Source organism: Euprymna scolopes, chromosome 28 (genome assembly GCF_053919585.1).
Source record: "Euprymna scolopes isolate OS-2025 chromosome 28, ASM5391958v1, whole genome shotgun sequence".
Classification (NCBI taxonomy): domain Eukaryota; kingdom Metazoa; phylum Mollusca; class Cephalopoda; order Sepiida; family Sepiolidae; genus Euprymna; species Euprymna scolopes.
In genome coordinates this window covers 2,021,876-2,047,901 of record NC_136509.1, presented here as the reverse complement: position 1 = coordinate 2,047,901, position 26,026 = coordinate 2,021,876, and the positions used below count along the sequence as shown (strand labels likewise).

The 26,026-nt window shown below is 31.5% G+C and overlaps 1 protein-coding gene across 4 annotated transcripts in view; it reads right to left on the bottom strand.

Moving 5' to 3' along the window:
• Nucleotides 1-12,236: 12,236 nt before the first annotated feature.
• Nucleotides 12,237-26,026, bottom strand: part of LOC145249433 (ADP-ribose glycohydrolase OARD1-like) — a 146,572-nt gene continuing 132,782 nt past the window's right edge. For 3 of the 4 annotated variants that reach the window (XM_080110993.1, XM_080110990.1, XM_080110992.1), the window contains exons 3-4: nt 22,983-23,139; nt 13,321-13,792 (exon numbers count right to left, since the gene is read on the bottom strand). In XM_080110993.1, the coding sequence (XP_079967119.1) occupies nt 13,455-13,792; nt 22,983-23,139 (495 nt within the window). In that variant the 3' untranslated portion in view covers nt 13,321-13,454. Of the gene's footprint in view, nt 13,793-22,982; nt 23,140-26,026 lie in introns of all 4 variants that reach the window. The other variant, XM_080110991.1, reaches the window with a different exon arrangement.

Below are 26,026 nucleotides of genomic sequence, written 5' to 3'. Positions count from 1 at the left end.
TTGAAATGTTTATTTATTTTAATTGTGACTTTTTGCTTTCGAAATTTTTGTTTTTAACTTTAATTTATTTCTAAAACTAGCAGGACCCATTTACCACAACACAAAGCCAGAACAGATTCAATAAAGGCAATCTCCCTCCTCCTCCTCCCCAAAACAAATTAAACTATGATTATCTGGCGGATTATCATAAGCGAGTCACGTGTATGTATATTGCTATGATGTTTTTCTCAGGAGAGAAAAAACTATTTTATTAAAATAGAGATAAAGTGTATTCCTTTTTGTTTCAGTAAAATCAGTTGAAGTTGACGTTTCTGAATTTTTGAGATGCGGATTGGTTATTCGTATTATTGTTCTCATCTTGAGTGTGATTTTCACAATGTTTTGGTCGATGCAACCTGCGACCTTCTTCTGATGTATCTTGTCGACCTCGGGAATGTTTCTGTCGAACTCGGAAATTGCAAGCATCCATGGTGCAGTGGTTAGAATACTTGGAAAAATCAATTGTAAAAAATGATATTCTACTGAAGGTTGAAGGTTCGATTCTCTGTGTGGACGACTGAAAAATATAATTGCAAATTACTTAGGACGGTTATCTAGTCATGGTGGATGAATAAGAGCATGTTACCCTTATAAAGTAAATAAAGAGTTCCGCTCGAAATTCCATCCAAATTCCTGAGTTTGACAAACATTCCTGGGTTCAATAAGATACACATGAAGAAGGTCGGAGGTTATATCAACTGAAACGTTGTGAAAATCACACTAAAGATGAGAATAGTAGTTCGATTAATCCAAATGATATGAGTCGAAATTGAGTATAACCTACATTCGGTGGTTCTGCATCCATGGATAGTGACTTCCTGTGAATGGTAAACCTATGTGATCATCTTTCAGATTCTCTTTCTATCTACAGCGAAAAAGCAAAATATATCAAATGTGAGTACTTTAGAGAGAAAAGGGAGATAAATAAAGAGATGCAAACAGAGAAAGAGAGAGAAAGAATGAGCGGGTGAAAAAGAGGAAGAAAGATAGAAAGAGAAAGGGAGTGAGAGAAAGAGAGAGAAGGTGCAACACAAAAACCAAGTTAAACACAAAGTCAGTTTATAGTTATCATTATATCATATAAATCCGAAGATTCTGTTGTTGACATTGGTTTCCTCGATATTTTTTTAGTCAATTCTTTCTAGAAAGATATCGGGTACTTATAGGAGGAACCATGAGAAGGTTGCTAACATCCTAAGCGAAATTGATTTCTTTGTAGAACAAACTGGATTTGAACTTAGAACATCCAGGTCGTCAGTCCATGTCATTAATCACATGACCACTGTCACCTCGCAGTTTATAGTAAAATAAAACTCAGTTCTTGGCAGCAGAAATAGACTGGTCATTCCCATCTTCATTCCTCACGGATGGGAGTGCCTCTGTTTGAAAATAAACCTAGGTTTTCTCGAAGAGAGGTGATAATACCTCAGAAGATATCCCTTGAGACCAAACACGTTTTTCATTGTTTGAAAGCTGGTAAATGGGAACTTAAATAAATTAAAAAGAGTAGAAATACATCAAAGCTGAGATATGAGGCTGCTGTGCGTCAAGTAACATCCCAGATGTGAGCAAATCTATGGACGCCTTCCTAAAATTAGAGACTTGATCAGAGATAGAGAAGGATCAGATTGGATGTTGGAAGGTAGAACAAGAACGTGTGACACTAACAGAATTGGAGAAGATGAGGATGAATTCATTTGTTATTTAAACTGTTTTATTAATAAAACAAAAGAAACTGGTGAAGTAAAACAGCTTTATATTAAAATTTTATTAATATAAATTAATTTATTAAAGTAAAAACAAATGTATCATATTAAAAAACAAATGTATCATATTAAAAAATGTATCATATGGAAAAAATTTATCATATTAAAAAATGTATAATATTAAAAAACAAATGTATCATATTAAATAAATGTATCATATTAAAAAATAAATGTATCATATTAAAAAAATGTATCATATTTTAAAAATGTATCATTAAAAAATGAATGTATCATATTAAAAAACAAATGTATCATATTAAAAAAATGTATCATATTAAAAAACAAATGTATCATATTAAAAAACAAATGTATCATATTAAAAAAAATGTATCATATTAAAAAAAATGTATCATATTAAAAAAAATGTATCATTAAAAAAATGTATATTAAAAAAAATGTATCATATTAAAAAAAATGTATCATATTAAAAAAATGTATCATATTAAAAAAATGTATCATATTAAAAAAATGTATCATATTAAAAAAATGTATCATATTAAAAAAAATGTATCATATTAAAAAAAATGTATCATATTAAAAAAATGTATCATATTAAAAAAAATGTATCATATTAAAAAAATGTATCATATTAAAAAAATGTATCATATTAAAAAACAAATGTATCATATTAAAAAACAAATGTATCATATTAAAAAACAAATGTATCATATTAAAAAAATGTATCATATTAAAAAAATGTATCATATTAAAAAATGTATCATATTAAAAAATGTATCATATTAAAAAAATGTATCATATTAAAAAAATGTATCATATTAAAAAAATGTATCATATAAAAAAATGTATCATATTAAAAAAAATGTATCATATTAAAAAAAATGTATCATATTAAAAAACAAATGTATCATATTAAAAGAATGTATCATATTAAAAAAAATGTATCATATTAAAAAACAAATGTATCATATTAAAAAAAATGTATCATATTAAAAAAATGTATCATATTAAAAAAAATGTATCATATTAAAAAAAATGTATCATATTAAAAAAAAATGTATCATATTAAAAAAAATGTATCATATTAAAAAAATGTATCATATTAAAAAAAAATGTATCATATTAAAAAAAAACGACAAAATGCAGATTTTTTTAAATCCACATATTCATTTATATTCAACATTTTCGCCCAATAAAAGAGTCTTCAGTCGTTTTAAATGTTATATTTTAAATTTCAAAATGACAAAACATTTCTAACAGTGCTTCCCCCACTGACTCCAACATTTAAATCGTAACTGCCCAATCGGCAGCCTGCCATTTTACCATCGAGCTACAACACCCAGTCAAATGTTTTATGGATAACTTTTATGCATATAAAAAATATTTAATAAATATTTAAATTAAAAAACGTTGAAGTATTTTATAAAAAAAAAATTATTAATATAAAATAATAATAATAACAAACAAAATATGTCCCAGATGAAAAGAGGCCACACAAATAAAAACAAAGAGCAGGTAACTCCCTCACTGCTTAGGTAAGCAAAAACAATTTAATACAACAGAATCGCTAATAAAAAAATAAATCGGGAAAAAAAAAACAATAAATCTTACATGAAAATTTTTAATCTTTAAAACTATATGAAAAAAAATTTTAGTCGCAAGTCATTCATTGAAATGTCCTATTGCTTGTAAGTCAATTAATTTCTTGCAATTACTGCATTAGTTTTCTTTCAAAAATTTACCCTAATCTTAATATTATTGTAGGGATCATCAGTTGTTTACTGTGAAAAACTGTTTTGGGGGATTGAAAAACAAAACCGTATTTTATCTCATGGGTTCTCAGCAGTGTTAATCTAACACCACCTCCCTTACAAAACAAGAACAAACATGTGGTGTTTTATCAGAGAACGGAAGACAGAGCAAAACCTTTTTACTAGGCTTTACCGAACTAATTTCACAGCCAATAATAAACGTAAGAGCAAATAATAAACGCAAGAGCAAATAATAAACGTAAGAGCAAATAGTAAAGAGCAGGTAGCAGCAGTAAAAGCAAGAACTGTTAGTAACGAAATGTTGAAGAAGAAAAAAACTCAGCCCTTTTAAAAAGGAAAAGGAACGTGTGCAAAATCACGTGCCATAGAAACTTTTACTTTAACGGAAATATAACAAAACATGTCCCTGATATCGAATCTAGTTTTTCTGCTCCAAATTATTTTTTTATTTATTGTCTATTAAAAATATTCTCCTTATCTGGCTCGTTCGTCTTTGGTAAAGAAAAAAAGTGCATATTGTAATTTTCTAGTTTCAGTTTGTTCAAGCTGGGGATGAGGCATCCTGCCAGATGCCAAACATTCACCTGCTAACTCAGATATTCCAACCGAGAGATCTTTTAAAGATTCTGACCGTCCCTTTAGTGCAATTATTTGAATCTCTCTTGCACTTGGTTCATCTGGTATATTTGCACGACAGTTTTTTAAATTCTTCTTCATGAGTCCAGTTGCTCCTATAATGATTGTGTGTGTATTTTTTTTTTTCCTTTGAAGATTATAACGCTGGGTATGGGGCAGCCAAACCAGCTGCCAACATTGTCCTGCTTTTTATTGAAACCAACCGAGAGCTCTTTTTAATATCCTCGTTGTTCCCTTAAATGCAATTGTCTGGATCTCTTTTGCACTTGGTTCACCAGGAATGTGTGTGTGTGTGTGTGTGTGTGTGTGTGTGTGTGTGTGTGTGTGTGTGTTTTAAAGTGCAAAAAGGTACACAAAATTGGCATGATCAAAGGGAGATAAGCAATAAATAATTGACATGGATCAACTTCTCTTAAGCACCTGAAACAAAATATATAAAAAGAATCACACCTATGTGTCCAATTTATATGATAATCTAGCTTTAAAGGTAATAAGTAATTGCTGGTACGATGTTTAAATATAAGCATTATGAATTCGCATGTTTTATTTATGTTTAATTTTATCTATTCGCAATATATATATATATATATATTCATTATTATTGTTAATATCTATTTAGAATTAGTGAATCTCTCGACAAAGGCTTCCTTTCTAGGGCCATTGGTCTTGACATATCAAAGGCTTTCGATAAGGTATGACAAAAGGGCCTACTTCACAAGATTTCCAGCTACGGTATAACTGGAAATGTTTTCTCAATAATTAAATCATTTCTCTCTGATAGGTTCATAAGAGTAGTGGTTAATGGGCAGAAATCAGAGGCCCACAGTATTAATGCCCAGGGGTCCATCCTGGGCCCAACTCTCTTCCTGATCTACATCAATGATCTCCCAAAACACATACTTAAATCATTCGTTGACATCTATGCTGATGACACGACCATCTACGGCAACACATCAAAGGCCGTAAATGACAAAGTTCTCTCTGATTCTCTCTCCTCTGATCTTGAGCGCGTGGTTCAGTGGGGGAAGAGATGGCTAGTTACTTTTAATGCATCTAAAACCAAGCTCCTAACTTTACATCATCAACGCTCTGTTCTTCATCTAGCATCAATTGAAATGGATGGCTCTAGTCTTGGGGAGGCTTCATGTTTTGACAAGCCCTGGGTTTGACCTTTACTCCTGATCTGAAATGGAATATGTATATCAAGTCTGTTGCCCGGGCCGCTGGGAAATGGTGGGATCTTTCTACCGCTCCAGAAGATATCTCATTACTGATGCAATTCTCTATCTCTATAAAAGCCAAGTACGTCCAAAGATGGAGTACTGCTGCCACATCTGGGCTGGAGCTTCAAAAAACAGCCTATCCTGCCTTGACAAAGTACACAATAGACTTTGTGGTTTAGTGGGGGATGCTCTCTTCTCTTCCCTGCAACCTCTCTCCCACAGAAGAGACGTTGCGAGCCTGTCTTTGTTTTATCGTTATTTCCATGGCAAGTGCTCGTCTGAGCTCCAATCTCTGGTCCCACCTCGCCAATCCTTCATGATAAACACCCGTCAAGCTAAAACTACTGTCAGTAATTTCCCCCACTCTTTATCTGTGCCTAAATTAAAACGTAGATTCCATGAACAGAGTTTTTTTCTGAGAAGTGCACGCCTGTGGAATTCTCTTCCGTTTCCCTGTTTCCCACCTGGCTACAACTTGGACGTCTTCAAGTCCAACATAAACAAATTCCTGATTAATCGCCCCCTTAAGTAAGACACTTTATCAAATCTCCAATGCCAACTATTATTACGACATTATCCCATTGATTATTGTACACACAATAACCCTTATCCCCGAGTGGTTTCCGGGCACTGATAAGTGGTGATCCCCCATGTAAAAAAAATAAATAAATAAATAAATAAATAAAAAATAAGTTGTTTCAATTGATTAAAGGGAGATCACCTACGTCAACTATTTACTGCTTATCTCCCCTGAATCGTGTTCCGTTTTGTGTTTCTTACAAAACGTATTCACTTATTTTAATATTAAAACATTTAATACAAAACAAAATCGGAATAATAATATTAATAACAAGCCATTCGGCGGAAGTGACGTCAGACAAAACTGTACATAATGTATTTTTATATGCAAACATAAAAACAGAAACATTTATATTCATAATTTTCTTATAAAATTTAAAATAAAGACTGTTTAAGTAAAACTTATTTCTATATTTGCTTTATAAAAAGCTGCATCATAAGTGTTGGTTATCCATAATTTAAAATTTGTCTGACGTTACTTCCGCTGAATGGATTCGTAAACAAAGGGGGTACAAAACTTAACTAAAGCCATTTGTAGGAGGATGTGTAGAGGTTGTGTGTTGCTTTTGTAGTCAAGGTTACCACTTTGTAGGACCCGCAGAAAGGTTGCCAACATAGGACCTAACTGTGGAATTACTGACTTGTAAGGGTGTGAGTCGGCCATCACTAATTCATAATCGAGATTTATCAATTTTTAGAACTGAGGTTGCAGGTGCAAGAATCTCTTGAAGTCAAAAGTGGTAGGGGATTCCAGGGACCGTTAAAAGTAAATTTAACAAGATCGTCGATTAGTAGAAGGCTGCCACCAGATCACATTCTCACATACATAAAAACAAAAATATAGAAATAACTCCGGAAAATAATGACACTTGACAAAGAACTCGAAATCACTGTATTAATATGAAATAAACAACATTTATTTACTGTTAGGAATATTAATTCAAATCCTTCCAACGTTGGCTCCCTCTACCGTGCTAGAAAACTACTTACGCCTGCCAGTATCTTATACCTCTATAAGGCAACCATTCGCCCATGTATGGAGTACTGTTGTCACATCTGGGCTGGTGCATCTGCTGCTTGTCTCTCGCTCCTGGACAGGGTTCAAAAAAGAGTCGCCAACCTGATAGGTCCTGAACTGTCATCTAGGCTTCAACCCCTGTCCCATCGACGAGATGTTGCATCCCTCTGCCTGTTCTACAAATACTTTAATGGTGAATGCTCTGACGAACTGCAAACACTTGTACCTCCCTGACGTAACTACCCCCGACAAACCCGACAAGCTACTAAGTCTCATCCCTTTACAGTGGAGATCCCTAGGTGCAAGAAAGCCTTTTACTCCAATAGTTTCTTCCCCAGGTCTTTGGAACTCCCTTCCGGGATTCTGCTTTCCCAACTGCAATGATATGCAGAAGTTCAAGTGTAATGTTAACAAACATCTTTCTACTCTTCTCCCTTCATAATGACCCCGCTAATTAATTCCCTAATAGTAGCCCCCTGCTTCAAAGTGGCACTGTGCCTTGTTTGGGGTGAAAATTGTATTAAAAAAATAAAAAAAAAAAAAAAAAAAAGTGTATTCTTGCAATGAGTATTCATTATCCAGGATAAGCTAAATGAGAATTTCGTGAGAATAGCATGGAGTTTAAAATTACTGATTTTATGAACAGAGTGTCACACATGGTTTGAAATTAATGCAATTATTTTCGAAGAGAAAAACAGTCATTAAATCATGCAAGCAAAATGCGTGTATGTGTGTTCATCACATAAGAAACAGAAGTTTGAAATAACATTGTTTAAAAGAAGAATTAATTCTCATTCAATGAGGTGATTTTCCATGATAAGAATTATGGTTTATGTGCGTGACATGCAAATCCAAGACGGGGAATTTTAACACCTCCCAGTTATCTCAGGTGGAGTTATTCTGACATCCAGTTTTGTGGAAGACAAGAGAAAAACTGGAATAAATGGATCTGATTTTCATGGCAAATTTTTATATAGCGATGTTCTCCAACATTCTAGCCTGTTTGCACGGAAACAGTTTCTTTGTTCCATGTGTGCGAGTCGTTAAATTGCAACGTTGTGTGCTTACGTGTTCTGATATTCATGGATGTTGAAAATGGTGATGGCTACAAAAATATTCGTGACAAAAATTTGCAAAGTCCTTTTTCAACATCAATATTTTGACACAATATGCATCCAGCACCAACTCCGAATTTCAGCACAGTTTCAAGTCTAGCTGTGTCAGAAACTTTTTTAGGTTTAGAATTTTCTGGTGTCTTTTTGCTACCTGATTTTTGTCTAAAGTTGGACTCAGTAGCTGAAATTCCAATGACATGAATATTTTTGTGCAACATTTTATTGTTACTTCCTCAGCAGATTCATTTGTGGGTACAATGCGAATAATATTTCTTTTTGCAAAGGATCAATAATTTGATCGATATTTGTTTTTTGTTGATGATTGATTCAATGCTTATTCAAAATTTCAATGTTCTGATCAGTTGGTGATCCGAGTCACATTCTGTTCAGAATGTCACCAAAATTTTCATTATCATCTTTTTTGTTGCATATTTATGGTCAATTCATCACAATTGAAATATGACCACAAATTTATATCAGCAATTTCCAAATTTGGTTTTCTAACATCCTGAATAGATATTTTGGAAAATACAGGCTTTTCATTAACAGGTGGAATCTAGAATAAGTCACCAAATGCAACAATTGACACGTTTGCTAATGGATATACTTGCTTTCTAATATCACCAAAAACATCTTTCAAACGTTGGTGAATAAAGGCTAACTGCAAGTGGCTAACTATGCTTATTTCATCAATAATGAATAATATTACATATGCAAGCATCGTTCTAAAAGTTTTTTTTTTTATTTTGTCTTTTGACAATGGTTCGTATTTAGGTGTAGAACCATGCCACACATTTAGTTGAAAGACTATGCATGTAGATCCTTTCAAAATGCATGCACTGAAACCTGTAGGAACACAAATTAGTACAACGTAGAAGAAAAAAAATTGGATTTCTTAGTTTACATTTTACAATTAAATCCTCCATTGAATCATTATTAATGAAACCAATGAATGTTTATTTAATCATGCATGAAATTAAAAAAATTTATTGTGTAATGCATTTGTTACTGATGAGTCAGTATTTATCAAACCTAAATGCTGATCAAGATAAAGTTTAGTAAATTGAATGGATTGTCAGTTGAAATATACTGCGTGTGGATTGAAAATGATAAATAAATTGAATAAAAGTTGGTTATCACAATGTGTCTGGTCTCATTGAAATTGAAGATGGCTAAGTTGTAACCTAAAAGGAAACATCTCTGTGGTAACATGTTTCACAAATAGAAAATTTTTGGAAAGAAACTGCTTGCGAAAATTCTAATGCAAAAAGGAAAATTCTTTTCAGTTAGTGGATATGTTCTTCTTATGAACGTCTGACAGAAAGGAACCAAAAATTAAAGGTCGGTTTTACACGTTTCATGAAAATAATGGTAGAGTAGAGAAAGACTAGCAAGGTTTCTTCTGTGAGAAAGAGACTGTAAAGAAGAGAATAGATCCTCTCACCCACTGGATTATGAAGTTGATTTTGAACTCTGAAAAAATGCTCTAAGCGACACCAATTTGGAAACGGCATCCAACTAAGGATGTATCTGAGTTTTGTAAAGCAAGCATGTTGCATCAGGAGTTTATGATTTCGCAGTAGAAAAATCCATTCATTTTCTCGGCAACCTTGGAAATAAATTGGATACAGGTCTTTTATTTTACATCTTGTATGAACTCCTAGAATTTAAACTGGAACTGAAAAAAGGGTCTGAGCATTGATAGTAAAAGCAGAGAAGCTTAGTTAAAATTAACAAGTTTATTTTCTTCTCAAAGCTCCAGATCAGACGTGAGAGAATCAGCAAGATTTTGATAACAAATTCTCTTCAAACTGTTGTCGTATATTAAAAATAAACAACTTTGCATATCAGAATTTAATAGATAAAACTATTGTATGTTAACAGTGTCTACTCCTCTTCCCAAAAGATTTGAGATTCTATTTTTAGGTAAATACGTGTGAATATCCTGAAAAACTTGATAGAAAGAAAAAACAACAAAAAACAATTTGGATCAGTTTCGCATATAAATTTAATATACAACGATCCCTTGTTTTCAAACTGTCCTTTCATCTTAAAGCAGATAACCATTTTTTTCTTTTTATGATGTCAGATAAATCATACATGCTCTTTTTTGGAAGTTTCTAGTTTTTTAGGCTATTACATATCATTAATGTCCTTGCCACACAGACTTAGGTTTAATAGTAAAAAGATTAGTTAGTTTCCTTAAAAAATTAGAATAGTCCAGAAATGAGATATCATTTTACGTTACATTTATACAGAAAACTTATCTCTATACTAAAATTTTAAATTATTTTTTCTTTCCACCAAAAGTTTAAAATACTTAGAAAATCAGAGGTGGGGAGAGAAATAACAGCAGTTTTCATCTACAAATTTACCAAAATTAGATTACTTAAAAGCATTGAAATTACGAAAATTATCGATCGATAATTTATATTTATTTTACAATTACGATTCTTTCTTTTTTTTCTTTTTTTTTTTTTTACACAGTGGTCACCACTTATCAAGGCCCGGAAGCCACTCAGGGATAAGGGTTATTGCAAGTACATTACGTTAGTGTGGAGATTTGATGAAGTGTTTACTTAAGAGGGCGGTTCATTAAGAATTTGTTAACATTGAACTTGAAGACATCCAAGTTGTGGTCAGGTGGGAAGCAGGCAGACGGAACAGAGTTCCACAGGCGTGCAGTTCTAAGAAAGAAGCTTTGTTCATGGAATCCATGTTTTGATTTAGGCACAGATAAAGAGTGGGGGAAATTTTTCACAGTGGATTCAGCTAGACGGGTGTTTTTCGTGAAAGACTGGCGAGGGGGGACCAGAGATTGGAGTTCAGACGAGCACCTGCTATGGAAATAATGATGAAACAAGGATAGGCTCGCAACGTGTCTTCTGTGGGAGAGAGATTGCAGGGTAGAGAAAAGGGCATCCCCCACTAAGCCACAAAGTCTATTTTGTACTCTGTCAAGGCAGGATAGGCTGTTTTTAGCAGCTCCTGCCGAGATATGGCAACAATATTTCATCCTTGGACGTACTTGGCTTTTATATAAATAGAGAATTGCATCAGTCGTGAGATATCTTCTGGAGCGGTAGAAGGATCCCACCATCTTTCTAGCAGACGATGGATTTTCGTACATTTTAACATATTCAACTCTCTCTGAACACTTGGTAATTTCCTATTTATTTATTACATAGATTAAGTCCTGATCTAGAAAAGTGCAAAAGTAAAATTAACACTGGACGCCACCGTCATGATTTTAACACATACTACAATCATTGTGATTGGTTCATTATAAGTAAGTACATGAAAGATGTATTCTGATTGGCTACATTTTTATGTACAGACCTCCAACGTTAGGATTTAATTTGATGATTAAAATTCAAATTACTAATTAATGCACCCAAATCTTGCATGTCAAAAATTTTTCGTTTCTTAAGATTTTATACACATGAAAACCAAAAATAATCCCTACCCGTTTAACATCTCATTAAAAGTGATTTTTAAACTTTTAGTAAAAACCAAAATTCGTTTTTTTCTTTTTCTTTTATTTTGAAAATGACTTAAATATATGGTAAGTAAAAAGTTACCAATTACAATTCTAAAACAAAGTAATTTGAAAAGTTGTAAGATTTTTCAGGTTTCAGGATTTAAGAAACAAGTTAAATTTAAGTAGTTTTTAAATCACCAAATTTGACAATGGTTAAACATCTGCAGAATTTGGCTCAATATTTTCCCAAAGTTACTCGAGTATGCCCAGCAGTTGAAGGAATTAACTGATAAAGACTGATCGCAATGTTACGGGAATGTTAATTAGCACACTCAGCTTCCGGGCTTTAGTCAATAAGGATCGAAGCAGAGGTCTTTTTGGGAATAAATTGATTTTCTAAAACTTTTTTTTATTATTTATTTACTAAAAAAAAAAAAAAAAAAAAAACTTCCCTCACCAATTTTTTTTCTATAATTTTGCTTCTAGTTGTTTTTATATTTATCATAATTTTTTTTAAAAAGAAAAATCCTTTTAGAAACGGTACTTGAAAATACTATTAAAAAAAAATAAGGGTGGCTCGTTAAATGCAAATTCAGTATAAATTAATTAAAAACTCGGTTGTAAAATCACCAATAAGTTAAATAAAATCTGTTAGCAAAGCATGTAAAAAAAAAAATAAAATGAGATGGTTTTATTTTCTATAATTTATTAAAAATAATAACATTATTTAGAAACATGTAACATGGGGAGGATGTTTTGTAACTAATCTGTACTTTCACCTAACAATTTCAGAAAAAGGTATCGTAAAAATTGAAAATAATATTACAAAAATAGGGCAGCACATTAAATGCAAATTAATTAAAAATTACAAAAAAGACTTTAGTGTCACTAGCTTTTACGTTCACGGAAAACTCTTATGAACCAATTTTGTAAAAAGATTTTTTTTTTAAAAGATCAATATTAGATCAAATTATATAAAATAATATCTCGAATGAACCAGAAGACTATGAAGATTATTGTTATCACTATTTCAAAAGAATTCATTAAATATTTGGTGAGGAAATTTAAAATTTGTTTTTTTATAGTGACTCTTAAGCTTTATTATGCAATACTTGTCATCGCAAGTAACTCGGCTTTGATTCAACATTTTGTTGAGAATGTAACTATATTATATACACACATATATAATGTATCTGCATTATAAACACAGATATATAATGTACATTATAAATAAAACTAGCGAGGGGTACCCGGCGTTGCCCGGGTGTTTGGAGGTGTGTGTGGAAACTCCAGGGGTGGGGGTGGGGGGTTAAAAAAAAAAAAAGAAAGTATGAGGATCGAACCTGAACCGTTAAGGCAAAGTTGTAAATTAAAGTGTGAAAAAAAAAAAACGTGCGACATTAACGACTGCCCCACCGCGAGATGCTAACGGAAACACATTTGAATTTATTTAATTACTTGGATTTGGCAGGTGCCCGTTTTAATGAGTTAATGAGGTCAAGTTTGACTGCGGGATAGTATTCATTTACTGCTGAACACTTTTCCCCACCCCCAAGATGTTATAGGAAAAAGACTAACCCACATGCGGCGAGTGACAAATGTTGAATATTTATCTTCCCAAAATCGAGCAAATTAAATAGACAGGCGAGCTTCGTTGTTAACTGTGAGATATTACGATTTATATCCGATATAAAAAGTTTTAAAAAGTTATGAAGCGACCGACCGCTTCTCTGAAGAAAGCCTTTTGTAGACATACAGAAAAAGCGAACACACACACATACATACATTTTCGCTTTTATATTTATAGATGTAAGTACATATATATATACATAATGTATGTACATTACATATAGATATGTGTGTGACATTAATTTTTTGCCTTTGCATGCCAGTTTCTTCTGCCTCTCCCACCCACTTGTGGCATTTGTTTACGAAAGATATAAACAGTGATAGAAATATCAACGTTTGCAAAGATTTCTTGAATCATTGCAGACACCCGACTCCAAACCAATCGGTCAAGTCCGCAACCGATTTGAGGTATCGACAATTCCTTCACACCATTTGCCTGGCAATGCTCTCTCATGTGAATCAAGCTCGCTTCGAGATCGACATAAGTCGGCTTGTGGCTGTAGACTCGCTTTGTTATCAAATAGTAGATATACCGGCTGGGAAACTGTAGCACAGCACATTCGCCAACTGTTTTAGCTGAAATTAGTGAAAAACAAAAAAGCAAAAAGGTTTTAACAAGTTAAAAAATAATTTCAGTTTTTGAATGATCACCTTCACGATTGTGCTACAAGAAAAGAAAAACAAAATGAATACTTGATGTAAATCTGTTAAACTTTGGACGGATCTGTACGTGTGATACCATCTATATATATATAAAAGCGAAAATGTATGTATGTTTGTATGTGTGTTCGTTTTTTCTGTATGTCTACAAAAGGCTATTTTCAGAGAAGCGGTCGGTCGCTTCACAACTTTTTAAAACTTTTTATATCACATATGAATCGTAATATCTCACAGTTAACAACGAAGCTCGCCTGTCTATTTAATTTGTTCGATTTCGGGAAGATAAATATTCAACATTTGTCGCTCGCCGCATGTGGGTTAGTCTTTTTCCTATAACATCTTGGGAAGCGTTCCCGCCCGCAGTCAAACTTGACCTCATTAACTCATTAAAACAGGCACCTGCCAAATCCAAGTAATTAAATAAATTCAAACGTGTATCCGTTAGCATCTTGCGGTGGGGCAATTGTTAACGTCGCACTTTTTTTTTTTTTTCGCACTTTAATTTATAACTTTGCCTCAACGGTTCGGGTTCCATCCTCATACTTACCTACCAAAACATTTTTTTTTTAATTATGACGTAATAAAAAACAATTACGACTTGTTATAAAAAACAAATATGACGTAAAAAAACAAGTATGACATAAGAAAAACAATTACGATATGAAAAATAATTATGACGTACTAAAATAATTATGCCGCAATAAAAAACAATTATCACGTAATAAAAAACAATTAAGAGGCAATAAAAAACAATCATGATGTAATACAAAACAATTATAACATAATAAAAAACAATTACTACGCAACAAGAAACAATTATGACATAATAAAAACAACGATGACGTAATAAAAACACTTATGCCTAAAAAAAACACTTATGACGTAATAACAAAAACAATTATGCCGTGATAAAAAACAAGTATGACGTAATAAAAAGACAATTATGACGTAATAAAAAGACAATTATGAAGTACTAAAAACAATTGTTATACTAAAAAACAATTATGATGCAATAAAAATAACAATTATCACATAATAAAACAAATTATGACATATAAAAAAAACAATCATGACATAATAAAAAACAATTATGATGTAATAAAAAAATCAATTATGCCTTAATAAAAAAAAACATTTATGACATAATAAAAAACAATTATGACGCAATAAAAACAATTATGACGTCATAAAAACCAATTATGACGTAATAAAAAACAATTATGACGTAATAAAAAACGTTTTGTTAAAAAAGAAAAAATGCTGACCCACATTTTTATTTATTTCTATTCTTGTTTTATTTGTTTATCCGTTTGCGATGTAACAGCTGTGTTACACTCTTAAAACTGTCCGTAAATCAACTCTAAATATATCGTCATGTATGCCCGATCATTTATCCCAAGACTTTTTAAATTGTCATAAACTGTGGTAAAATTCACTGCCACTCCTAGCTCTAATATATGTCGATCTGTACGTCAGATCCATTGTCCCAGTCACCTGCCACACCTTGATTAACAGTCCTATTTCAGCTTTCCTTTGTGTGCCTTGGAGAACAATTTCTTTTCCGTTGTTTTTCTACGAAGTTCAATTCTTATAACCTTTTTTCTGCTGATTTAGTTATTTTATCTTTTCGTTACAACTTTTCCTCTCTTTTTTCTTCCTAAGATTTGGGGGAAGGGGAGGGGCATTGATATTATCAGCAAAACATAATTATAAATTGCATTGTCTTCCCTTGATATGCGCTCTTGGGAAGATAGTCTAAGGATAACAGATCAGGTACTACCCTATAACCTCCCTAAAAAGGTTATGCCTGGGAGAAGGGTATTATGTCCCCAGAAGAGATGTTACACTAACCTTTTCCCCACCAAAAATGGAGTTAATACCTACAAAGATTGTCTTATGGTAATAGAACAGATACTACACTCCCTTCCCTTAATTGAGCATTGAAAGATCATTCGTCTGAAATAGTAAATTAAACGTTTAAATATTGTATAATGGTGCAATTCATAGAATAGTATTCCTATTCCTATTCAAGCAGATACCAAATCTTCACTAGCAATAAATGAAAATTAGCTGATGATGTAGAAGAGTTTACAGTATTTATTGCATCAAAACAAACAAAATACAGTTAATTCCTTATTTCATGGAGTTTCGAAAATTTACACCTATCTCATCAAAGCAAATGAATAATCCAGTAAGTGTTAAAAATAAAACATTTCGGAAATAAAAATTGAAACTTTAGAAAATAGGCATCCCTTCAAAGAAGGATTTATTTGATAATATTCATCTTTTCTAATTTTCTTTCATATCTCTACTATTATATAAAAAGAAACTGTGTGTGTGTGTGTGTGCGTGCGTGCGTGCGTGCGTGCGTGCGCGTGCGTGCGTGCGTGCGTGTGTGTGCGTGCGTGTGTGTGTGCGTGCGTGTGTGTGTGCGTGCGTGTGTGTGTGTGTGTGTGTGTGTGTGCGCGTTTGTTCCCTATAGACTCTAAAACGGCCGGACAGAAATTTCCCACGAAGGTACTTTATGTGCCTGGCAGTGTTCTTAGATAGGTGTTGTATTGGAATGTCTTTGACAAGTATCAATAATCAAAAAAAATTCGATGAAAACAGGAACAGGCGATTTTAATCAAATATTACACTTTACACAGCCTAACATTGCAAGTGCATTTGAGAAGTTTTATTGCCACACAAACTGAAAGGTCCAACATATAAAATTAACAGTAGATTATTTGATATGACAGGTGTGTGTTCGAAATGAATGTTTATGTTTAAAGCACAATCGCACCATCATACTTGATTTTTTCATTTGAAACTTATATTCAAGCCATTATCACTGCGCAAGCAGTAAGGTCAGGCATATAAAATCAACAGCAGGTTCTTTGATATGACAGGGGTGCGTTCAAAATGAATGTATATGTTTAGATCACAATTGAAGCATGATACTTTATTTTTGCATCTTAAACTTTAATTCAAGCCATTATATATTATTATATATAAAAATAATTTTATAAAATCAACAGTACGTTCACTACAGTGCAATGTAAACTGCAATGTTTTGTGAACTAAATCATTGCATGAGGAATGTGAAGCTTTCTTCTGGTGCACCGCAATGGATCACCAACTAGAGCAGGCAATCAATCATTATTGAAAAATGGACGATTTCACCAATTTTCAATGACAATAAAATATAGGAATGTGAACCATTCGTTAATCATCATTCAATTCCGGGCAACATTAGGTGTTCTTGCTAGTATATATATATATATATATATATATATATATATATATATATATATATATATACTAGCAACAGTACCCGTCGTTGACTGAATTCAAAAACAGCCAACAGAAAATGGACTGATTTATTAAAGTATGATAGGTTATAAAAAGGAAGGGTTGTAAAGAGATAGTTTCGAATTTGGAGGTATCAAAACCAAAGTAAAATATGATGAAAGTAAAAATAAAATAAACAAACCCCATAATTTATAATACCATACCTGTTCACACTGAAACACTTATCACAATATTCTTTGGATCTATATTAAAAAAACATTGTTAAACTTTGTGACATATTTCCATTCTATGGAGGTCAGGCGAAAACGAACACCCCATAATTTTATTATACCCTATTTCTTCAAACTGAAACATAATTATCAAAGTATACTTACGCAGAAAGATATGAAAAGTCTTTATTAAAGTTTGTGCCTATTTCCATTCTATGGAGGCCAGGCGCGAATGCAGACCCCACAATTTTATTATACCATCCCTATTTAAGTTAAAACATACTTAGCAAAGTATTATTATGTACATCCATATCAAAAACACTTGTAAACGTTTTTTTTTTAATTTTTAAATTTTTTATTTCCATACTTTGTGGACCAGGCACGTATGCAGACCCACAATTTTAATGAATCATCATTATACCAGATCAAATATATCTATTCCTGTGTCTCGATACATCTTCTATCATTATATGTGATCAGTTTTCTATAATAGTCAACCATATAGGAGCCTATTCGTGATCAGACACACACACAGACGTTCAGCTTTATATTTTATATATATATATATATATATATTAGAGATGGGACGATTCCAATTTTTCCTCCGATTCTGATACAATTACTGATTCCGATTCCTTATAAATCTCTAAATATTTAACTATAAAGTAGTTATTTTGTCAGGATTATAGTAAAAACATGTGCAGATATTTTATTGAAACATAAAACACTCTTGTGGGGGTGATTTATAGCTTTTAGCTTTACTGGTAGATTAAAATTAATAAATATTTATTATTTTATTATTACTACTAACAGAAGATTTTATTTCAAACAAAATTAAATAAAAAAAAGATAAATAAAAGCACCGCTTTTGGCATCGGAATATAGGTACACATTTTACCGATTCCGATACCGCAAAAAGTTCCAATTTTTCCGATTACGATTAATTGTTCTAACACTAATAAAAAATATCAAAGAAAACTTTGAATGATCTTAAACAATTCATTGAAAAATTTAACCCTGAATTTTAATGATTTTGAATTTTCTTGTATACATATTGATTTCAATAGCAAGAAAATATTACATTAAATATTATGAACATGTCACTATTTTCCTCTCCACGAGGACAGATACATAATCAGTATTTAATACAAAAGGAAAGAGGAGTACTCTGGATTGAGACAAAAAATAAAATTTGCCTCAATCTAGAAGGATTTCTTTAGTGACGGAGGATAGAAAAAAAGAGTATTATCAGAACAGATACTACAGTTTAAAATACACATTTGCAGAGATATAAAAAAATTACATTAACAAATTAGGAAAAAAAGCCATTCAACATATACTACACGTTGCTCCTAGTCTTTTGAAATTCTTTTCATAATTCTAACCCAAATTTGAAAAATAATGTAGAGTTTAGGATTTCATAAATTTTTCATTTCTTACGAAGACCAAACCCTTAACAAACAATACAGATATTGAATTGACATGTAAACCATCCATCATCTCGCTACCTACTTAAATATACTTCTTCCTTTTACGTTTTAAAGTCAGTTTTTAATTCAGCTCATAGAAATAAGATTAGCCAAATCCAAGGGACATAACTCCGTTTTATAAAAATACAAAGAACCGAGCAAAATCTTAAAGTAAATTGTTTTACATGGCATTTGAACATTTGTTATGTCTATCCGTTAACAGTTGGACAGAACCTTTGAATATATATATTCGCAGAAATTAACTTTTTGTTTTATTAAAAAAAAAAAAAAATCATCATACAATATTTTTTTAATCTCCAGTGTTAAGAAAGCAGAATTATCTCCCTTTGATTAATATTTCAGTTCAGAAAATTAGAATTTTCAAAATAGTTGTGATGATGTATAAGCCGTCATATATCAATCAGTCCACTTGGTTAAAAAAAAAAAAAAAAAAAGAATTAAAAAAAAGCATTTGGTATAATATTCCCAGATTTTCACTTTCAAATATTTTCTCTCGATTTACAAAACTAGCAAATATATGCACCCTCCAAAAGCAGATATTAAGTAGCATTGTGAATGTATAATACCCTCATTAATATCTCATTAACAAAGGAACTCGGGAGCAGGACCCCAGCATTTCACAAAAGGATTAAAAAAAAAAAGAAAGAAAGCAAGAACATGGCAAAACCATAAAATAAACAATTTTAAGAATTCACGATTCTTCTACTGAAATTTGATAAGGATTACAATCACAGTAGAAAAACCACCTGAAAAGGGAAGAGCAAAAGGATTACTGGAGGCTTCTGTTTAAGAATGAAGGTTCACACGATCAAGATGAATCTTAAGTGTTGCTAAAAGCAGTGAAAACAAGAAATGTCAGAGCCAAGTATAACAGCTGAAATGATTAAACAAAAGTTGAATGCATTTCAGAAATACAAAAAGTCTGGCATAAACAACCAACTCAATTTCTGGCTCAAGCAACTGCCAGCACTTCATAGTCATTGTAGATGTACCAGACTATTGAAGGGTGTAGAGGCCACTGTGGGGAAAATAGAGAAGGCTTACCGCAAAAACGTTCTCGTGTCTATCTGTCCTATGGGCTGAGAAGGAAAAACGAAAAGATCCAAGATGGCGACTGTGATCTTTTAATGCCCACGGTCTCACACAGTTCTCAAATGATCACGTCTCATACTTGATTTTGAGGTGCGGCCGGTTGCATGTTGCTAGGGGGAGTGGGCAGAAACATTCAGACCTGTGTAGAGTGAACAGCATCGTGAGACACATCAGACTTTTTTCTGAACTTGTTTACATTGGACTTGAGGGCAACAATATTATGGTCGATTAAGTAACAAGCCAGCAGAACAGTGTTCCATAGGCAGGCAGTTCTAAGAAAGAAGCGTTCAGACCTGTGTAGAGTGAACATCGCTGTGCAGCTCGTAAGACTTTTCCAATTCAGCCACACTTACATGTTTTTTTTAAGATGATACAGTCTTCATGCCGAAAACAAGTGAAACACAAAACCCGAGTAAATACAAACCAATCTGTTGTCTCACTATGACCTACAAGCTCTTCATTGGGCTGGTTTCGGACAGTATCTATGAACATCTCTCTCCAGTGCATACTTGGAGAAAGAACAAGCAGGATGCAGAAGAAAGTGTTTAGACACCAAGTTGCTGCTTGAGCTTGTAGAAAGCGGCAGAGGAGCCTAAGTAAGGCTTGGCTTAATTACCAAAAGGCATATGATAGTGGGGGCTACTGCAGTGCCTTAATTTATATAAGATTCATTGGCTAATCAAGAAAACCATGACTGTAAAATGTGGCAAACAATCATGGCATTAAATTATACAGGGTAATCCAAAAAAAACGGGCCCCAACTATAATTAGGCCATGTTTCTTAGTGTTTTGTCCGAATGAAATGAAACTTTGGTGATATCTAGTTTATTATATTCAAAACATCACATCAAAACACTAGGGTCTTTGGCCTTTTTTCTCCGTCCTACAACATATGTTCTAGATGGCCTCCATTTAGCTTTTGTTTTTTTGGGGTCATCCTGTATTATTGTAAAATCATAGTTATTAATATATATATATATATATATATATATATATATTGAAAAAATTATGTATATAAATGCATATGTTTGGAAGGCTAAAAACAACGTATTTTTTATATAAACAAATTTGTATATATCAGATATATTTCAATGCTATACATTCTTGATAAAGATGTATAGCATTGAAATATATCTAATATATACAAATAAATTTGTTTATTTTAAAAAAAAATGTGTAGCTTATAGCCTTCCAAACATATCCATTTATATACGTAATTTTTTCAATTAATATGCAATGCATCAAGTAAAGAAAAAAAAATTCTCAGTTTATATGTATATATATATATATATATATATACATACATACATACATGCCATACATTTTTTAATATAGACTCTCTGCTTAAATTTAAAAAAAAAAATTAATTCAGTGGTTTCATAATTCATTTCAAATCTCTCACTCTATAATAAAGACCAATCAGTATTTAGCTGCATTTAAATAAGTAAAGATCTGTCCGATCACACAAAAGTTAGCATAAAAAGACATCCTTTTCTAGCCATTGGACAAAATCATTTGAAGTGGTGAGGAGAAGTGAGAAAGCAAATAGTAAGACAAACCCAAATTGTCTAAAAAAGTTTTTTTGTGGGGGAGGGGGAGCATTAAAACTGATTAGAATTTGTATACAAATTTTATAGCATTAACATGTTATCTATATATATATAAAAGCCAAACGTCTGTGTGTATGTATGTATGTTTGTTTGTAACGCTAAACCTTTTGAAAGACGGAACCAAACTTGACAAATTTGGTATCATATCGAAGCCCCATCACAAGTATGCTTTTTTTACATTGATTTTGATGGTGGTATACAATAGTTATATATATTTTATGATTCTTTGGGGGGTTGGGGTACAGAATTTCAATATCGCAATCATTAAGGGAAGACTTTTCTAATTCATGATTACAAATAAAATGCGTTTTAAAATAAAGAAAAACAGGTGAAGAAGAGGAAAGAAAAATAAAGGGGGGGGGGTCAGTTGACCGGTTTCACCCTCGCTTTATCAAAGCTGTATCGAGGGATTTAAAAAGGGGAAATCAAAAATATGTACATTTAAAATAAGATTGCATTGCGTTCCATTACGGGTGAAAAAAATAATGATCCTAGAGACTAATCACGCTCAAACCTAAGAGACATTTCCTCTGTTTACAGAGAGAAGGCCTTCTAAACCAGACGTTAATGGTCTCCAAGATCTTGGATTCATCGGACTACTGTTCTCATCTTGAGTGTCATTTCACATTCGAAATTCCATTCAAATTCCTGAGTTCGACAAGATACACCTGAAGAAGATCGGAGGTTACACTGACCGAAAAGTTGTGAAAATAAAACTCATGATGAGAACAGTAGTCCGAGGAATCAAAATAATACAAATATTTAAGCATATTTTATGACCGGGCAATGCTGGGCAGCATGCTGGTATATACACTCTTGAATAACATTCCAATGACGAAAAAACAGAATCAGTCCACAATTATTGTTTATTTTTTATTATTTTAATTGTGGATTTTGTATCTTGTCAAACAGAGGGTGATCTGAGAAGTTCCTCCTCAGACATGGCAACAGTATTCATCATTTTTTAATAAAGACAAAGTAATCGCCACTTATCAAGGCCCAGAGAATAGTCGAGGATAAGGGTTAATGCACATGCGGTAACCATTGAGACAATAGTGTAATAATCATTATAAATGAAAATTTGGTATAATTTGATTATTTTAAAGAACGATTCAACAAGAACTTGTTTACATTGGACTTGAAGACAACAATATTGTAGTCAACTGAGAAGCAGACCAACAGAAGTTTCATAGGCAGGTAGTTCTAGGGAAGAAGCTTTGTTCATGGAATCCACATTTAGGCTTAGGCACCGATCTTAGAATGTATTTGGTTTTCATATTGGATTGCATTGGTAAAGTAAGATAGTTTTACGTAAAAATTCAACAAATTTTCTTAATCAAAATTTTAAAAATAATAAAAATTTTGTGAACCAAAATCAAAATAAAATGATTTTCAAAAAAGAAATAATTACCTTGACTTTTCAATTCGTTCACGCGCCCAAAATTGGTTTTGAAAAATGTTGCAATTCCTTTGGACATACACAAATCTTTACTGACACAATGTGCTAAGGAACTTGTACTCGGACACAGGAATAAATCACCTTCGACCTCCTGATAACGCAGCAAAAGCTTCAAAAGAAAGATTGAAATGAAAATCTCATTTTTAAATAATAAACAAACTATGCTAGAGTTTGTAAAACATGGAATTAAATAAAATTATGTTCTTTGGAAAATTCCAACCTCAAATAATACAAATATGATATATGACTAATTATACCTTTCTTGAACTCAATAAAGTAATTGACTATAGTCAAGAGTGACTCCAAGGCTCCCTTTTCATTAGCTGTTACACTGTGATTTAGGGGAGGACACTACTGCATTCCTAAGATTACGTCACTTGCTCTTCATCTGCATCTTATCATGCTGCGTGTTTAGCAAGGGGAGCATCAAATATCATTTTTTAAGGCTTTGTTATGACTTGATTAAGGATTGAACTCCACTCACTCGTCTAATTAACAAAACACTCTTACTATTTTGCCAAATATACGCTGGATGATGGATGAATCAAGAAAAACTTTTACAAATGCATTGAATTTGTGTAATCATATTTGACTTGTTTTATATACTGATGGGTCACCAGTTATCAAGAACAAAAGTAGAAAGTTTCATGCATTAGATGGACAGGGTTAGTTGGTTGGTTGTTTTTGTTTTACGGCATATCAACCCTTTTCAGGTTATTTAATGCTGAATCCAGTGATTTTGAAGAACAATTTTTTTTATAGAATATATTTGTTTTTTTGCAAGTCAGTTTCTATTTAACCCATAGTTGGGACCCTAATAGGTACTACCACTCTGGGTCAGAGTGAACTTGGGAGCAATGGGAATTAAAGGGTGGCTCCACACTCCCCATAGCCTGCAAGCTGGGGCCTCACCATCGGATATAGTTTAAGGGCATATCCAGGACCCCCATTGAGGGACTTTTACCCTCTGCAGGAGGGCAGTAGGCGTATTCTAATGCCCCACCGACAGGGCCAGATGGGCAGGGAGACGGCACTGTTATGATTCGTAACAATAGCAGAACAACTAATTGAGCAGAATTATATTATTAACCCTTTATGACCTGAATTATGATGTAGATGATTAAAAAAAATATTTATTGCTAACTAGCGGGACCTGTACAAATTCCACAGGTCCCTGATATTGTTGTAGCCCTTTTGTTAAAACTGCAAAAATATTTATCTAACCTAGCAGAGACGCCCGGTGTAGCTTGGTCATAAAATACACTTAAATATGATATTTTAATTTATGCAGATTATTATAGAGTCAATTTTCTATTGATTCTTATATATTATAAATTTGTGATTTCAAAAATATATCCATATGATTTCGGTGCATCCGCTTAAATTAAACCAAAAAACTTATGAAGAAAAAAAAATATATATAACGTGAGTTCCTTTAGATATAAACGAAATTAAAACTTATGAGAATCTTTGTTAAATTGTTATTATAAGAAATAGGATATAACAATTAAACAACAGTCACTCGAAAGAAAAAAGATGTAACGTGACACACAAAATAACACACTCTATCATATTAATATATAGATTTTAGTTAAAGTGTAATGATACCATGATTGTCTTCAAACTGGAAAAATTATGAAGTTCAATAATTAAACTACGACTGAGAATTTTTGCATTTCATAAACTTGATTTTGATTATTATGCATAGTGCTTGAAAAAAAAGTGTTTATGACAACAAATGAAATCTTCCACTCTCTGATACAGATGGCGACATACTGAATGTAAGCAATGGACAGTTGTAATCTAGAGGTATTTGGTATTTACCCAGATACTGAACTAATAAACACAAGGCATGTTTGAATCAATTCCCACTTTATGTACGCCATTATATTCGTTTATTTATGACTGAACGAATTAGTTCAACCAGGTTATAAAGGGTTGAAGCAATAATAACTTTGGCTCTATTTTGAATTTTAATGTAGATGATTAAAAAATATTTATTGTTCATTATAATGTAGATGATTAAAAAATATTCATTGTTAATTATAATGTACATGATTAAAAAATATTCATTGTTAATTATAATGTAGATGATTAAAAAATATTTATTGTTAATTATAATGTAGATGATTAAAAAATATTTATTATTAATTATAATGTAGATGATTAAAAAATATTTATTGTTAATTATAATGTAGATGATTAAAAAATATTTATTATTAATTATAATGTAGATGATTAAAAAATATTTATTGTTAATTCTAATGTAGATAATTAAAAATATTTATTGTTAATTTTAATGTAGATGATTAAAAAATATTTGTTAATTCTAATGTAGATGATTAAAAAATATTTATTGTTAATTCTAATGTAGATGATTAAAAAATATTTATTGTTAATTATAATGTACATGATTAAAAAATATTTATTGTTAATTTTAATATAGATGATTATAAAATATTTATTGTTTATTTTAATGTAGATGATTAAAAAATATTCATTGTTAATTATAATGTAGATGATTAAAAAATATTTATTGTTAATTATAATGTAGATGATTAAAAAATATTTATTATTAATTTTAATGTAGATGATTAAAAAATATTTATTGTTAATTCTAATGTAGATAATTAAAAATATTTATTGTTAATTTTAATGTAGATGATTAAAAAATATTTGTTAATTCTAATGTAGATGATTAAAAAATATTTATTGTTAATTCTAATGTAGATGATTAAAAAATATTTATTGTTAATTTTAATGTAGATGATTAAAAAATATTTATTGTTAATTTTAATATAGATGATTATAAAATATTTATTGTTTATTTTAATGTAGATGATTAAAAAATATTTATTATTAATTTTAATGTAGATGATTAAAAAATATTTATTGCTAATTATAATGTAGATGATTAAAAAATATTTATTTTGAATTATAATGTAGATGATTAAAAAATATTTATTGTTAATTTTAATGTACATGATTAAAAAATA